This window comes from Gobius niger (genome assembly GCF_951799975.1).
Source record: "Gobius niger genome assembly, chromosome: 3".
NCBI lineage: Eukaryota > Metazoa > Chordata > Actinopteri > Gobiiformes > Gobiidae > Gobius > Gobius niger.
The window spans coordinates 23,855,444-23,873,389 of NC_136854.1; the positions used below are offsets into that span (position 1 = coordinate 23,855,444).

The 17,946-nt window shown below is 40.3% G+C and overlaps 1 protein-coding gene across 3 annotated transcripts in view; it reads right to left on the minus strand.

The window, feature by feature from the left end:
• Window positions 1–15,154, minus strand: part of plppr2b (phospholipid phosphatase related 2b) — a 35,745-nt gene extending 20,591 nt beyond the window's left edge. Inside the window, exons 1-2 of one of the 3 annotated variants that reach the window (XM_079553040.1) lie at window positions 14,710–15,154; window positions 11,638–11,748 (exon numbers count right to left, since the gene is read on the minus strand). In XM_079553040.1, the coding sequence (XP_079409166.1) occupies window positions 11,638–11,748 (111 nt within the window). In that variant the 5' untranslated portion in view covers window positions 14,710–15,154. The remainder of the gene's footprint in view (window positions 1–11,637; window positions 11,749–14,709) is intronic. The other 2 variants (XM_079553041.1, XM_079553039.1) reach the window with 2 other exon arrangements.
• Window positions 15,155–17,946: the final 2,792 nt, after the last annotated feature.

Consider the following 17,946-nt stretch of genomic DNA (forward strand, 5'->3'; position numbering starts at 1 on the left):
ATGTCAACTCCGTATAACTGCATCGTGAAGCAATTTCACTTATTGCTGTTTATTTATATTACGGTAAAGTTATATGTGCGGAGAGAGGGGGCGGAGTTAACTGAATCGAAGCGTTGTGTCTTCCGGGTTCGAAAAATACCTCCAGAAAACACTTATATTTATCACAAAAATGAGTGGTAGAGGTACAATATATCATATAAATGCCTATACTTAACTTTGGAATGGCTAAAATAGCATGATACAGATCCTTTAAAGGTAAAAAAAAACACAATATTTCTACATTAAAGTTATTTTCTGTCCTTTTAAAATGAAACACAAACACAGCATGTGCACTGTGTTACCGTTTAATTGCATATAGCGGATAGACATGTTTATATATTTTAGCAGAATGTTATGTGAATGAACTGGAACACTTTGTCAATGTGCAACTTCACCTTAAGTCCATCAGTATCAGCCCACTGTATGAGAAAAATAATTCCTATCGTATTTTTTTTTTTACCCCTGCCTAATGTAAATATGTCACGGATCTCAGGCAGCCTCCATGTTTGTTTCCTTGCACATGAGCCTCATATGTGGGCGTCAGCGTGCACGTGAGTTTAGGTTCTGTGGGCATGAGGGAACTCTGACATTGGTTGAATAGTCTCTCTTCTTCTTGCTTTGCCGAGCTGTGGGCCCACAGAAGGCTTGAGGGAGGGAGGAAGCGAGGTGTGGATTGGGTGGGTGGATAGAGCAAGGGAATTCTACCAATATGAGCAACAACCACCGCCATCAAAGTTTAAACTAACATTTGAAGACAAGTGCGGAGGGACTAGTCTTGTCATTTTGATTGTGTAACTACAGCAGTAACATTAAAATCTGAGTGTGTTTTGTCTTTTGTCACTGTACAAATAGCTTTGTTGGCAAAATAATACATGAGGGAAAGGGTTCGTGACAAGCGTATCCCCTACTGTCAGGTGCCACAGTGAAGACGTCATGTGTTTTTTTGTTCTGTTTACTTCACCCGTTTGTACAATTAATCAAGTTTTAATAACTCAAGATCAAGTCTATCTTAGATTACTTATTAACATGACGCTTCTTAATCAACAGGCTTGGGAATGAGTTTTGACTTTGGAGGAATAAAACAGACATTTCATAAATGGCACTGGAGGAGAAAGCCCTAATTTTGTTGTTTGTTTTTGTTCTGTCTCGAGGCTGTTCCACAATGAAACTGAAACACAGCTTCACCGTGTTTAGTCCTGACTCTAGCCACCAGAATAAAAACTTCATGGATTAGTTTCAAAGCAGTACCCAGTAACTCATGCCCCTAGAGGCCATAAGCGCCACTGCAGGTGTCGTAGCATGTTGCGGTATTTTTACAGATTAATTGTCCGCGAGAGTAAATACTACACTGACAGAAAAGACAAAGGGAGAGAGGGATATTGTGCATCCAATGACACAATGGAAATTATTTTTTTCACTCAAACTTGGCTGTAAATACTGTTTAAGTGGTGCTAGCCCAAAGTTAGCCTGTTAGCTTCTTCTTCATGATTTAGTGTGTATTGGGGCCTATGACGTATAGGCAGCAAAGTTGCAATTGTGGTTTTCTGGCCAGAGACACCAGAGGCAGATGGAAGACCCCCCAATCATCCCATTAACACTTGTATTACCCCCAGAGGGACTACGAAAAGGATTTATTAGGTAAACACCTGTAAACAAGTTACTTAGTACTGCTTTAAATAAGACAAAAACATAAAATTAAGTTTGATTACAATTAATAAATAGCCCCACGTGATCATGTTACAGTATGTCAGTTACGTGTACACCCTGAAAAAAGTTTTATTTCATTTTCATTTTCAATGGCTAATTACAAATTTCCTATTGCTTCACTCAGTCCGTCTTATATTCATTAAGGTCAAATGGACTTCAAGCTGCAAATGAGTAAAGAGCACATGCAGCCTGGGTCACCTTGGTCCATTCATTTGCATAGGAAATTGTTTGAAAGCCAGCATGGCCATGTACAGCCGGTCTATCTGATGAGCGGGGCTGCACGGGGTCAAAGAGGCTGGCGTCTTCCTGTCATCGTCGCAGCCAGGGGACATACCTCGCTGCAAAACAACAGCTGCTGAAATAATGAAACCCGGGGTGGAATTAAGCGGCCTTTCATACTTTGAAGACATGACATTTAGCTGAAAATAATTGGCCTTTTCTCTCTCAGTAATGAACATATAGTGCAGTTGCCCCTGATCCTAAGAGGAGATGTTCTAGTTTGAAGTCGATAACGAAATGTGTGTCCCCCCCCCCCCCCCCTCCTTTCCAATCTATAATGCCCCTATCTTGAAATGTCAAAGAATCTATTTAAAAATTCTGAATTGCGTGTCAGTGCTCATTACCATATGAGAAGCTTTTCTGAAATTGCTCTCCAAATCCAAAAGTTCATTTTTGGGAGCATAAAAGGCTTACTTACCTGACCTCTTTCACAAATTCTATTCTTGTAATTATTGTTTTATGAATGATGCAGAGGACAGGACGAGTGAAATTAACAAATGCAAATAAAAAATGGTGCCAGGAAGATCAAAATGTCAAAGGCGCACAAAGCTATCCGCAGTAACACCTATAAAAACACTCTCTTTGAACATGGTTGATGCAAATGCAGCCAAACACAGCGTTCCTCAAACCTGTCAGGATAAAGCAGTGATTTACCAAAGCGGATAAATTAAAGATGACCCTCTAAGCTAAAAGGGGAGATCACACCTTGTAATTACAGGTTAAAACGCTAATCTCTGAACTTCAAAGGTTACGGAAAGCGAGGAATCAAAGAGAAGCAGCAGCCGACGTGTGAGACACAGGTAGAAATAGTTTTTTTTTTTTTAGCTTTTTATGGAAATGATCATGAACAGGAAAAAAAAAATAAGTAAAAATGCGGTGGTTTTGTATTTCTGAAGATTTTATAGGGTCTGTAATCCAGTTCTGATTAAAGTACCTTAAATCTTACTTTTTACAATAATTTCCACCACTGCAAGTCTGGGCAAGACACTGTGGAAATTAGGACGGAACAAAAACTCTCACTCCAAATGGAAAAAAAGACATAAATGTGACAGAATTGCCTTTAACCTCTCAACCAACCGAGCACATTTTCTCCAGTTCGACTTTACCCAAATCTGAAAGCGTCTTTTAAAAAAATGTCAAAATAGCGACGCAGCAAAAAAAACATCAAAACAGGCAACCAAAAAATAATGGGAAAAGCAACAAAAAAGTGATGACAAAGCAACAAAACAGGCGACATAAAAGCAGAAAAACAGGTGACAAAAAAAGGAAGGTTGCGTTCATGTGACATCACAACATTCACATTCACATTGAGAGCCTATAGTTTAAAATTGAGGTGGAGGGCAACTGAAAAGTCTATGGCGGTAACTATAGTAACTGGTGAACTGCAGACTTTTTTTTTTTCCTCATTACAGGGAGAATCCACATGACATAAAAACTGTTTCAAAGTTCATCGTCTTTTCTGTCAGCCCATACAAACTAATGTCTAATTATTTCCTCATAACGGTGTCCAAAAGTGGAGACATTATCCATAAACATGGTTTGTGAATCCAATCACTATCAAATACTCATGAGGAAAAACATTTGACAATTTTCGTTTTGGAGATTTGTTACAAAAACGGTATTTCTCCCATTGAGTTGTATTGGCCCCTGCCCTCCACCTGACATTATGACATCATCACACTCTACAACGTGAACGCCACCTATGAAAAAGCAAACAGGCGACGGAAAAGTGACAAAAATCACAATAAAAAAAGCACCAAAACATGACGAAAAAGTGACGACAACTCAGCGACAACATGAGGAAAAATCTTCAGATCAGTTTTGTAGGTCTTAGCTACACTGGCCTATCAGCAATAAGCTCTAGTCAAAAATCTTTTAGATCTGGGTAAAGCTGACCTGGAGAAAAAGTGCTCGGTTAAGGTGGGGGGTAAGAAGTTAAATTATGCAAAAACTAGAGCTGCAGTGGAAAATAGCCTGCTATATTAAAATAAGAGCAACAGACAAAAGCAACAGCTGTTTATGCTGCGTGAAATAACTATGAATTATCAGGTGGTGTCAAAAGGCTACAAAGGGCACAGCTCTTCCAAACCACTACAATATGAAATTCAGGCTCATGTTTGCAATGATAATCAACAAATTCTCTCTTTCTGATATGCAAACAGACTGACAAGCCAATCAGGAATCATCAAAAGGCTGCCAGAAAATCAACCACAAAATAAATGGGTTTGACTGCCTCCTGGTGTCACAAGGATGTACTGCAAGTAGATGAAAACAAACGAGGGCAGATACAAGAACAGACAGTTTAATGGAGTAAGGTTTTAATAATAACACCCAAAGGACCGGAGGAGGTGGAGAGAACAGGTGATAATAAGACGTTGGTGAATGAACTAGCACGCACGTAAATGGGAAATAAAATAGTCAGATCAGTAGATGGGACGAGGAAACGGCAGGGCAGAGACTAATTGGGGATTGGGGTGAGATGAGGGGGGGAAAAAAGGTGCAGCATCAGACAGAACAAGGCAACAGAGCATGATCAAAGGAAGGATTCATCTCTCGGGCTCCCACACACACACACACACACACACACACACACACACACACACACACACGCCCTCCCACTCCTGCCACGGCTTCACACTGTCTGCGCACTGGGCGGATGTGATCACCATCTCCTCTTTATCTAAATTCATATCTGTCACAATCATCTTCTCTCAATCAGACAGAAGCCCACACGCTGCCTTCACGCCTCATTTACTTTGCTATCGTTCATTCACTCGCACAGGCTCTATATTTGCTCTTGCTACTAACATTTATTCCTGTCTTTTTTCTTTTTTTTTAAACAGGGAACATGTTCATTTCTGGGGGACTGGCTGATATTAATGATGGCTGCATGGTGCGCTACACACAGTAAAGACAGCGCACAAACCTCTGAGCTCTGGAAAAAGAAACATGTTTATGCAAAAGTATTTTCAGAATTACAAGGAAAGTGACAAGCGTGTCGTGCTCATTGCCCTCAAATGTTGCACCCGCTTCTTTGTGAGGCAACTAATGGCCTTTCCACAATCCGTTCAAAGACCAGATGTGGGTGGAGTAGCCAAAGTATTTACTCAAGTAAGTGTTCATCATCAAAATGATTTACTAAAGCTGAAGGAAAAAACAGTGAGCCCAATAATTATTCCAGAGAAAATGAATGTGGAGACTTCCTACTGAGGCAAAGCTACTGGGAGTAAAGCAACTCTATGGGGCTCATTTATCAAGGCAGGTGCTAAATACGGGGTACATGCTGAAAAACAAAATCTGCTTTTCTGTGGGCATGTTGCACTTAATTTACCTTTGCCTGTAGTACAGTATCAGGCCCCCAAATCTAACATGTAAATAAGACAATGGAGTGTGGGTAAAAAATGCATAAAAGAAACTGATCCACTTTAGCACGTGCTACTTGCTTTGCACATGAGATAAGGCTTGGTAAATGACCCTCTATTTGCGCTGTATCTTATCACCAATCGCTAATCTGCAAGGTTGAACCGCTTAACCCCCACCTGAACCGAGCACATTTTCTCCAGTTCTGCTTTACACAAATCTAAAAGCTTATTGGAAAAAAAGTGTAAAAAAAAAACACAAAAAAATTATATGAAAACGAGTACATGTGGAAAAAGATCCATTTACATGAGTTTTGTAGGTCTTAGCTTTCAAATGAGGCATTCAACTGTCCATTTTTTGTGTTTCATTTATGCTGTAGTTATGCATTTAAATAATGTGATATTCTGATAAAAACACTGGTATACGACTATGTAGCTGGTTTTCTCTTGTGGAGATGAAAAACGATCAAATGTTCTCCAGTCTTGCTGTAAAAAAAATCTCAGTATGTGCCTAAATGTACCGAACATGTTTTTAATCACATTCAGTCATTTTTGACAAGTCAAGTCAAGTCCTTTAGTCATTTGCTCTGTAATCACAGGTAAATTATCCGTGATTCATATGCAAAGAAAACGACTTTCCAAAGCATCTTAACCCACTCCCAAACACACAGTCACTAAACCCACCGTATGCATGTAGCAGTAAGAGGCCATACCAGGTCCATCTCTGTCCCTCAGTGATTACAGGTGGAAAACCAGCAGCTAACAAATGTTTCAAATATCCATCTACACTCAAGTGAGAAATCCCAGACAGGCAGGCAGGTGCTATTCATGGCCTCATCGAAATAATGAGGGCGAACTCCTATTGTGTCTCTGTGTATCTGCCTTGAGCGTGTGAATGCACTAAAAACGTGAAATTCCACAGTGAAGTTTAAAGCCCCTTCAGGAGGTAAGAGATGTTAAAAAGTCATTAACTGTACATTAATACATGGCTTAGAGGATAGAGAGATGTGGAGGGATACTGCATTCATAAAAACTTCATTAGCAATCCAATTTACAGAATAGACTGGAAAGAAGATATAAGCAGTTCATAATGAGAGAAATGTCTCTTAAATGGAAGTCTAATTGGACATTAGAGTGAACAGCAGAAATAAAGAGAAAGGAAGAAGTATATAATTTGCTATGGTCATGCAGCATATCGCAAATTATAGAGGCAAATTCATTATCAGTGTCATGAGAAGCTAAATGTATCACAGTTTCTTCGATCTTCTGTATAAAATATCTGGATCTATCTGGATGTCGATCAAATATAATTTCCTCATGAAAAGTTTGCATAAGCTCTCTGGATTTTCCATTGTAGCCAATCTTTTCAAAAACTTAGTCATGACTTTAGCCGTGACATATTCAGGCTAAGGGCATGCTACTTGCCAGGAGGATTGCATTAATCCAGTTCCCAGACCAGAACTGAGGAGGCTTTTGGAATATGAAGTAAACGTTTAACACAACCTCGTCCAAAAGACAACTTTTTGAAATTTAGCGACAGTGGCCAAATTAAAACTTCCTGTATCATGCTCTATTTATATATGTCACAGTGAAATATTTAGGTCTAGACACATAAGTCTGTCTTTAGGAGACATGATCTCTGAAGAGTACACAGCCTGATACACAGTGCGGCTGGAAGGTATAAGACGTTCTGATCTGAAATCTACAGAGGATGTGGACCTGGAGACAACACAGAGGAAGGATTTGATGCATTTCGGACGCTACTGTTCATTAGTCCATCAAGGTAGTGATGGCTTCACACAGGCAGCACATCCTGTCGACCAGCGAGCTGTTTCCTGATGCTCACGCACTTGGCAACACTACAAAAACCAGGAGCCTATGATTAGCAAAACAGACCATCCAAAGCAGGGGCATGCAGGATAATTATGAGGAGACAGATGCCTTCAATCAACCTGCAACTAGAGCAACTTCATTGTGTTTCCAGCAGCTTCAACAATGTACGGACATGTAGCACAGACAAGGAGAAGGCCTGACTGCCACGACTGATGACGACTAATCAATGATTAAGGTAATAATAATAATAATAATACATTTTATTTATAATGCACTTTACATTTGACACCAAATCTCAAAGTGCTACAGTGGACAGCATAGTTAAAAACAAAGGTAATCAACATTCAATAACTGTTATTAAAACCGTTATTATAACAACACTTGTAATGTGCATTTCTCTATATGCAGTGACAGTTCACACTGTTGACACAGTATTACTAATACTACAACGACTCTGGGGCTTAAGCAGTCTCTGAATCTGACTGTAGTCACTCTCTGCTTTGGTACGGATCTTCAGAGTGTGCCCACTTGGCCTAGATCAACCCCACTCTCCTCCCACCAGTGTCTCGAGCAAGTCACAAATCTGTTGTATCAAAAATGACTTTCTACAGAGGCTGCTTTGAAGCAGAGCCCGCGATGAGTCCCAGACCAGTCTCTGGTGTCTCGCGTGAGTAGTAGAAACATCAAGCTCGAAGAGAATTCACTTTGATTAGCCTACGTTGCTTTGCAAAATGGAAATGTGCAAGGTTTTTGAGTTTAGTACAAGACACTAACAAGGGGCAGTTTTGCAAAATTCACAGCGAAAATTTGATGAACAGGGATGAAAATCAAGATGCAAAAAATTCATTTTGGCAAAAAAGACAATCAAAGTGTGATAATGGAAGAAGGCTGATGCGAGACCAACTCAGGAAAACAGTTTTTTCTAAATGGGGTGGTTGTTAATCAGAAAAAGTCAAAAGTGATGAACACAGAATATCGCAAAACAACACTAAGGGGGAGCAAGAACAAAACTGGGCATATAATAGAAATAAAGGCTAAGGAGATGCTAATGTAACAACAAAGCTGCGTGTGCCCTCCGGGGCAAGCTATGCAACAGCAAGCAGCTTCAATAAGAACACAATCGCTGTTTATCACTGCAGCATGGATTCGTTGAGGTTCAAGTAACGTCGGGGCAAGAAGCCATAGAGGTAGAAGGCACTAATTACAGTGAAACAATGCAATGTAATGATTTGCACTCCTTTGAGCATGTGCATGATCTCTTTGCTGATAAGAATACACACTATCAAAAGCACGCTGAAATAAATGGGGCTTTTGTGAAATGGAGTGGGGTTTAACTAGCCTGGCTAACGCCAGACTAAAATCACAAGTGATATTTAGTCTGATGACCACCAATTCCTTTTCTCGTAGGAGAGGTGTGGTTTACGAATGTCTATCATGCGTCTACACGTAGCCATAGCCAATCGTATCATCGTATCCGATGACGTATGACGTACCCGCTGTAAACTTTCGAGCTAAACTATTTAGAACACGGCCTAAAGCTTGATAGAAAAATGTTTGATCCGTAAATAACCTTTTCCTTTTTTTAATCCGTAAATAAACTACAAGCTTCCGTATATCGAATAACTCGTCATCATCTTGCCATCCCTCCTCGTTCTGTGATTGGTTCCCAAATCCATGCGAAAATTTCGGCCATGGTCCCCAGCATGGTGTTAGCCAGGTTAAGGTTTAACTGTAATTGAATCAAAATTTCTAAATCAATTATTGATCAGTGGCACTAAAGATAATTACTCAGGAGGCAGTCAAAGAGAATACTAAGCTACGCTTTGGGATACTATAGATTCACACTATGGGCCAGATCTTGTGGCGGCGCACGGGGCGGCGCAGGCTCTTGGCGAATTATTTTCCGAGTTGCGGCGCTATATGTGCCATTCGCCTCCGCCACCTGTGAGGGGGCGTCACAAGAGGAGGTGACTGCACTGATGGAAACACGGCTGACATTCGCTTCCTCGTTTACATTGCGCTGTCTTGCGTTCTTTCTTAAGCCTTAGGCTCTCACAGGTCAAACTAAAAACTTTATTTACCCCATCGTGAGCTAAACCATGTTCACGTCTCGAGAGAAAAAGAGCTACAGCGTCCGCTGTGGCGCGGATCGGCCGCGCTTGGCGTGAACGCGAAGCAAAACAAAAGCACATGTTCACCCCCCACTCCCACACAACCACTCTCCTGGACGCGGAGTCATCTGGTTGGAGGAAAATCTGTGTCTCCACCCACTTAAATGCGCTAAGTCTGGAGTGGGAAGATCACAAAGTGCGCTCCTACAGAGCGCAAAATGTCACGCTAGCATCTCCGTTTTGATGCACAAGATCGGGCCCTATGTATTATTGAGTGGTAAAATCCTTTTAACTAGTATGCTTAAAGGCACATCGAGTGACATTTTCCGAATAAAATATGAGCATTTGTTTTATTACAGACATGTTTATTGTTGAAAATCCCTGAATAAAATGACCAAACAAACGTGCTCTCCTCGGACCTGACTGTAAGTTTACTGGGAGCGGGACGTCTCCAGCTTGTCTCCATGGAGACTCATCCAAATCCATTCTTAGATTACCCACTGCAATAATACTATTTTCCACGTCTAGCTGGTAATTAGGAGCATGTTTCGTGAGGCTGGCAACGAATCCAAAATGTTACACAGTGTGCCTTAAATAAAAGGAGTTGGAGTCTGCATGTAGTCCTATGTCATATTATCTCATCTACAGTATCTCATCAGTTGTGCCATTAACAAAACTTGGGTTCACAATGTCGGTGTTCAATACCTAAATACAATAAATATAGTTTATAAATCATCTGACTGCAGCTGGACTAGTTTTGTGCATGAAATTAATGGTGCATATCTACATTCCTTCACCAAAAGTCTCCATAACACTTGGCTCAGGGTTCTATAGCTTCTAAACCGAACTTTTGACTTTTTATGTTCAGGTTCTTCTCTCGCAGATTTTGACGCCGAGCTTAATATTTAATAAGTGCTCCCGAAGGCAATATAAGGCGAGTCTCCATTTTAGGTTGAATTAAAACGCACCAGATTATTTTAGTGCTCATTCAGCTGTAGCGTACAGTTAGCAAAGAGGCGCTGCAGGCTCGGAGCGAGTTTGTGGTTGCATGGACTAATTGGGTTTCCGTTCCTAATTAGGCCAATTAATTTAAAAATGCAGCTGAGGCCGAGAGTACTCCAGCGGCAGGTCATTTAGGGATTACGAGGAGGGAACAGTGAAGGCGTGAAGGATGAGAAATGAGAAGCTGAGAAACAGAAGAGGTCACTTGCACAAAGGTCTTTGTGTCAGTAATACTCACGATCCATTCTCTCTGCCGCTCAGTGTTATCGTTTCAGCAGCTCATATAAGCTCAATGGGTAATTAGCTGTTTGTGTCACTTTAATCAAATCAGACACTTCTTTGGGGAGTCAATGGATGGAAAACAGAAGCCTACTAATAGACACAAGGTCCCAAATGACCCTTGTGGACACCAATCTGCCATGCATGCCGAAGCATTTACATTTCATGTTTTATAATTGATAGTATTCTGCACGCACGCAAAAGGCGATTGATGAGTAAGGACTGCTCTTTTAATCATCAACAAATCAGTGGAGCTGTGATGAACGCAGTTTGAGTGAAGTTTTTTGAAAATGCTGAAGACACTTCTGGATTCCATCTATTTCACCACAAAATCCAGGAAACACAGATCAGAGCAATTTCTGTACTCAAGTAGACACAACAAAAGTAAGCAGTGTGAATTAAGCAAAATACTACAGCAGGTATGTTTTTGATTAGGGAACATTACAAGAACATCGATCCTGCATGATGATTCCCCTTTAAAGTAATATTGGTCCAACTAAAATGGAATAGATCCATTACTAAAGCATACATTGACTTAAATCTTAAAAGCTTAGGCTTAAATCTTAAAACTGCAGATGACCATGAGTACCACCTGAAGAAGCTCAAGTACCACAAGTAGTACATGTACCACAGTGATAGCTTGTTACTGTTGTACCAAATAAATGCACTATGTACTTTTCTCCAATGTTTTATAAAGGCAAGTCCCTGGTGCTTTTCTGTAACACTCTATCTGGCCAGAGAAGATAATTTTCTAGTTTAATATTCAAACCCTCACTGAGCTCTGACTTGGGGCTATTTATGTAAATGAGACTGATTTATAATGTAATCAAAATGATCTGCATTCACGGGCTCCGAGCGTATCCAGATTCTAAGATTTTTAGAGAGGGAAAGATCTTGCAGCGCTAAGAAATGCGAGAAGATGAACAGAATCTGATGGTACCAAACCACATGTCCACTTACTATGTATGGAACAAAACCACAGCAAATCACATACAGATAAAAATAAAGATTAAGGAGTATTAAACTACCTCGACAAAGAGGAAGCAGGGCACGATGTAGGTGCTGGTCTTGATCAGACCTTTGTCTCCAGGAAAGGTCACCACAGGCCTCCTTGGCACTGGCAGTCGGTTCTCCATCATCTGAGGGTCAAAGGCCATTGTGAGACAGTGTACATCATAACATTCATACCTTGTGCTACACAAATTGGAAACAGGATATACAAAACTGACCATTTATGATACAATGTCCCTGAATACGACAGTAGATTGTTTCCCCCAAGTTAAACTTAATGTAAAAATAAATGTTATTCTTCTGTCTATCGTTTCAACTTATAGGGTTGTATAGGTTGTAGCTCTGATCCTCTTTTACGGGGAGACACTACAGGCAAAACTAAATTTGTTCAGTTTTCAGGTTTTGGGCCAAATTGGTCTCTGAACATACAAGCTTTCACCCGGAAACCAAAAATATACCTAATCTTCACAATAACATGTTTAAATATTGCGCTGATTCAATGTTTTCCCATAGACTTATATGGGAGAATGCAATTTCAAGGGCCTTTTTCTGAAAACACATTTTTCTGTCATTGTGGCGACACTATGTTCACGTCAGTCGGACCTAAAGACTTCAAATTTTCCAGCCTTGGACTGAACAATACTTGGAAGATTTTTTCAGAGGGATTTTTTATTATCTAATCCCTAGCCCCATTTATTGAGTTTTGAATGTCAAAAAATAAGGCAAAAATTACATTTTTAATTTTTTTTCCACCAACAAATTATTTTAAAACTAAAAAAGATATCCAAAATCCCCTCTGAAAAAGTCTTGGTAACTCATTTATCAATAAAGTGAAACCATAAATTTGAATGTAGCTCTATCCATTCATATTTCGTCGCCGAAAAGATGGGAAATTTGGGGCATTTTTAGGCATTAAACAGGCATTAAAAATGACAGAAAACTTGCAATGTATTTTTTTCTCACATTTATGCCAGTAATCTACAGCAAAAGTTTCAAATTGATATCTGTAAATTTAATTTTTTTCCCTATTCACCTGTAGTGTCTCGCTTAAGAAACATTTACTACCTAGGTTTAAGTGCATTGTGACTTGTGTAACCATCTGGATTAGTTTGAAAATATAGCTATAATCGATTCAGCGCTTCAGTGAAAAATACTATTGGGGTATCAATAATTCAGAGCTTCGTACTGCCACTGTGCCCTTTGTTGTTGTTATGCATAAAGACATTCCCTTTTATCTTTCATCAGAACAAAAAGGAAAATATGCAAACCCTCGCCCACTCGCACACACAGACAGACACACTTTACTGCAGAGGTAGACACACAAAACTCATATCTCTATGCACGAGAAATGCACGTCCAGGTAAACACAGCACACTCACACCAGGGATGGCAATCTGCAGGAGTAAAAATGAGGTTGAAAGGAGGAGAAGCAGAGTGGAAACACAAGAGAGGTGATCAAAACAAAAGGCTGACAGAGAGATAAGAGAGAGACAAAGTCATGATGCAGACGTTTGGAAAGTGTTCAGAAGTGACGAGGGTGGAGTGAACCAAGCCCACTCAGCACTGGAGGACATGGATAAAAATGAATGCGCAGGAAACAGAAAGAAGTTTGGGAAAAATTAGAATTCAGACGGCTGGAGAACTTTGGAAATGTCCATGGGGTATTTTATATTGGATAAGGAATTCAGTTCAGTGAAAGACAGGAATCTCTCAATCGTCAACTCGACTGGGTTGTTTGAATTGAAAAGACATTTCACCTCTTTTTTCAGGGACCTGCATGACGAAGACTCTTGAGTAGAGAAATTGAAAACCTCTACTACATAGAAATATTCAGGAAAAACAAAAAAAATAATTGCCGATTTTCCGATTGAACGTAGTCAATCGGCCTGGAGATTTCTTATTAATGGCTTTGGTTCAAAGGAAGAAATGTCTCCTTGGTTTTGAATTATCACTTGGAAGTTTCAGCCTTAGTGTGAATATTTAAATGTGACCGGAATTGGAAGGAATCCTATTATATATGTATAAGTGAAGCATTAAATATGTAATGCAATAATGCATTCACTTGCATCAGCTTCATTCAGAAGAACCTTTTGCACAAGCTTAATTCCTCTATGGTGCATTAATATTATTTGCTATTATTGCAAGCGACAACAGAACATTGTGAGCATGTCGGATTAAGGGATTAGAAAGCATAGGTTTTGTTAAGTGTTCCAAGGTGTCCTGCCCTCACAGAGTCAACAGACAACAATTATCTGGGACTTGACGTCCCTGTGGCACTTTGCTTTCCTGTCACTTATTTACCACATTTGTCTATTTATAGAAGCATGTGCTATTTTAGTGGTCCAAATGTCAAGAAGCTCTGGCAGAAATCAGGATGTATTTACAAAAGTCACACATAGAGGACACTCTAGGCTTAGATATTTCTGGCAAAAAGCTGCGATGGATTGAAGTGCGCCCAGTTTTTTGTTCAGATTCTTTTAGGGTGTCAAAGCTATTCTTTAACATTTTTGTTTTGTTTTTTAAATCTGTTTTGTGACTCAAAAGTATGCCACAGAGACGGGCTGGGGTGTTTGTGATGTGAGTCTGTGTATTGTCCCGTCTGTGCTCACACAGAGGAGATCAGGCTTTAGGCTGCTGCTGTGACAGATTGTCTCTTGTGTTGCTGTCTCTGTCGTTCACTATGATGTGCATCCTTAAGCCTCGATCTGGCACCGCAGCAACGAGAGAGCGACTCAGTGGCAGACACTCATCCTACAGACTATACGGACTGGAGTCAGACACACACACACACACACACACACACACACACACACACTTGTACTGCACAGACCCCAGGCTCCAGGCATGGATGTCATTACACCATCAATTACACCACAACTCAGATGTCGAGCCAACAAGTGGTCCCAGCGTCTGATGGCCGAGTTGTGACAGTGGAGAGAGGATAGAGAGAAAGAGGTGGGAGAGGAATACGGGACTCCAGCTGCGCCGTACCACAGGTTCAATAATATGGGTCACGGTGATGCACATGCACTGCCACATTCACACTCGGGGAATAGATTATAAAGCTCTGCTCTGTGGAAACCTCTCACCTCTAATCTCTGGTGATTCCGACGAGTTGCGTCTCTGGGTGGATTCGTTGTGTCAGAAAATGGGCATTCCTTAGGCGCCTTGTGCTCCCAGCTGCGCTCCTCTGTCTGCTTCCTTGTGGTGTCTTTTGAAGCAAAGCGCTCCTCACTTGCGACGGTGTGCCAGCGCAAAAGCCCACAGCTCTGTGCGCGAACAGAAAAAGAAAGAGAGCTTGTCCACTGTTAAGACTAGTGTCTCCAGTCAGCCAGGTCCGAACTCCATCCGCAGATCGCCGAGCTAAATACAATGGTCCTCAGCAGCACTTCCAGGATAATTAGTCAAGTGAAGAATCCACAGCTCGTAGAAAGAGGCTTCTTAGCGCAGTTGCCGGTGGATACAAGGATAGCATGAGAGATGAGAGGAAAGATGGAGAGAGAGGAAGAGAGAGAGGATGTGTGTGAGAGACGGCGAAGCAAGGAGGAGGAGAGGAGCGAGGAGTGGGAAGAGGGAATTAAGAGAACAGTGGGATAGTCTGCTTGTGTGTGTGAAAGGAGAGACGTGTGTGCCACATGATAACATGGTCGGCACAGAGAGCTCTGATTCGCCACATCGCACTGTATAGATACTGTATACAGCGTGTGGGCATGGTGTGTCGGAAATGGCAGTTCAAAGAAAATGAGAAATGTGCCAAATGTAACAAATCCTGGGTGAGTGAGAGTGCAGTGCCTCTGATTCTGAACTGTTTTAAGGGAAAACAATATTGAAATGTTTTTCTACTGAATCATTTTACAACAGTTCAATCCATTAAATTGTCAAAATGAGAAAACAAAACTAGGGACCAAAACAAGGCTAAAATTGAACAAAAAAATTGTTGGCAAAAATTGTGAACCTCAGTCAGATGAAAGTCCTCTGGGATATTACAATGCATTATGGCTTCTGATATGGATATATCATTTAATAATGCAAAACGTATAATTTGTCTATATATATATAGAGGACATGAGTCACCAGAGATGGCACCCAAACCACCCCACCTGTTAGAAGACAAGTTATGTTTTGTTATTTAATTGGGATTAATCCATAAATTTGTAACATAACCACAAACTGTAGTGTCCTGACAGCTGCATTCAAATCCCTTCCCTGAGGAGCACATGCCATATTTCTGTAATTATACTTGCAACATCATGGAACAAGTCAAATGAATTCATGGTTCCTATGGCAACTGGGAAAACTGACAATACTGAATGAGAAATATTACTGTAATTGGGCACAGACCGTAATCAGCATTCAACACGTCAAGATGATGCACAGGATACTGGACATTTGGAACAATAAAAACCTGTATGTAAAGCGACTTGATTCTAGCTTTCAAACACAGTTAAAAGACTTGCTTCAGTCTGTTGGATCGATATCTGTAGCTGTCGGGTGGTTAGATTAGTCTGAGATCTAGTTAATCCGCTTATTTGTTATGCTGTCAGACACTTCAATTAACTCCTTTCAGCAAATGTATATTGCGTATGCGTGACACTTGCACACGGATGCTGCGAGCGCATGGGGTAATTGAATGAAGACGTGATGCTTCTTCTCGCTCTTGTCTTCAGAAGTAAGAGTGGCTGAAAGAGGAAGAAGAAGCCAAACATTCTCAACTAAATTGACCCAGTCCAGTCAACTTTTCTATTACAATGGGTAATTCCTGAGAGACTAAACGGAAAAAAGTAATAATAATCATGCAATGTATTCCCCGAGAAAATCTAGTGTCTAAGAGTTGAGATAAGATAGAACAATATTGATCTCACAATGGAGAAATTCACTTTAAGCCGTTTAACTCACATAACACAGCCTAATGCCACTATAGATACCGTATGTTGAATGTGGAAAATGAAGGTATGACAGAAACACGCTGTGGAACGCAAAACAAGAGAGAGAAATTCCAAGTCCAGGACACACAAAAAACTAAGCAAAAGTGGAGCACTTTGCAAAGCTCTGTATATAGAGTAGAGATATGCAGACACACATCAGTCATAGCTTTTGACTTACTCAAAAGTAGCTTTTAGACTTGGTCTTACAAGCTTTCAGTGCCTAAAGAAATAAGATGTTGTTATTGTAGGCAACCCTTTTATATTTTTATTTCAGCACTGTAGGCTATGAAGTAACTCTAAAGCTAGAACTTGCAACATAGGCAGCCCCTTAATGCGGTTCAGCTTATATCATAGTTTTATTCTTGTATCTTTTATAACGGTTACTTTAAGGGTGGCTGCCTAGAAGGTTTGGGAAGTTTGGGAGTTTCAGAGGCTCAACAATAATTGAATAAATAAATAAATAAATATGATTTGATCCCATAATAAAATCAGACATGGTGAATCCTATTTCATCATCATTTTTTTTTACATTACAGTCCTAAATGGGTGACTCTTGCCAGGTCATATGTCTCCCACGGGTTATCTGACACAGAGTTGCTTATAGACTATGAACAATAAAACAGCTTTCTACTGTATAATGCACATTCAAGCTTGAAAGCAAACAAAGAGAAGTGCTTCCTGTGCATGGGTACACAGGTACAAAGCAGAGTCATTGTCATCAGTTAGAGAGGTTACTACACTGACAAACACCTCTTTCACGAGTACAAAGGCAGTTGGCCATATTTCTCAAAGCTTTGTGATACTATGTTTGGCTCCGTACCTCCCTATGGCTGCTCACGTGAAGACTCGAGAAGCAGAACTAGGCCATGTTCATGGATGAGCTCATTTGTACAGTACCACAGTGGATCACGGCCAAGGACATTGTGCCTTCAAAATGCAGTGCAAGAGAATTTACAAGATAAAGAATTAATACATTTATTTGGTTGAATGGGATTATAAAGGACACTTCAGGTCAGCTCAGGTGTATTTGTGTGGCTAGAAAACTGACCGGCCACAAAACATTACAAAAGTCTTTGAAATAGCCTATGGATATATTCATTCTCCTAGATTTTCTCCAGTTTGGCTTTACCCAAATCTAAAAAGCGTCAAAACAGCGACGAAAGCGAGGATGACAATACAACAACAAAAAAGGCAACAAAAGAAATAGTGATAAAAATGTGCCGGAAAAGCAACAAAAACACAATTAAAAAGTGACAAAAACGTGATGAAAACGCGATATAAAAAGCGTCAAAAAGCAAGGAAAATAGCGATGAAGAAAGCAACAAAAACACAACAAAAAGAGATGAAAACATGCCAAAAAAAAGCTTCAAAAATGCATTTCAGAAAAGTCACGATCAGTTT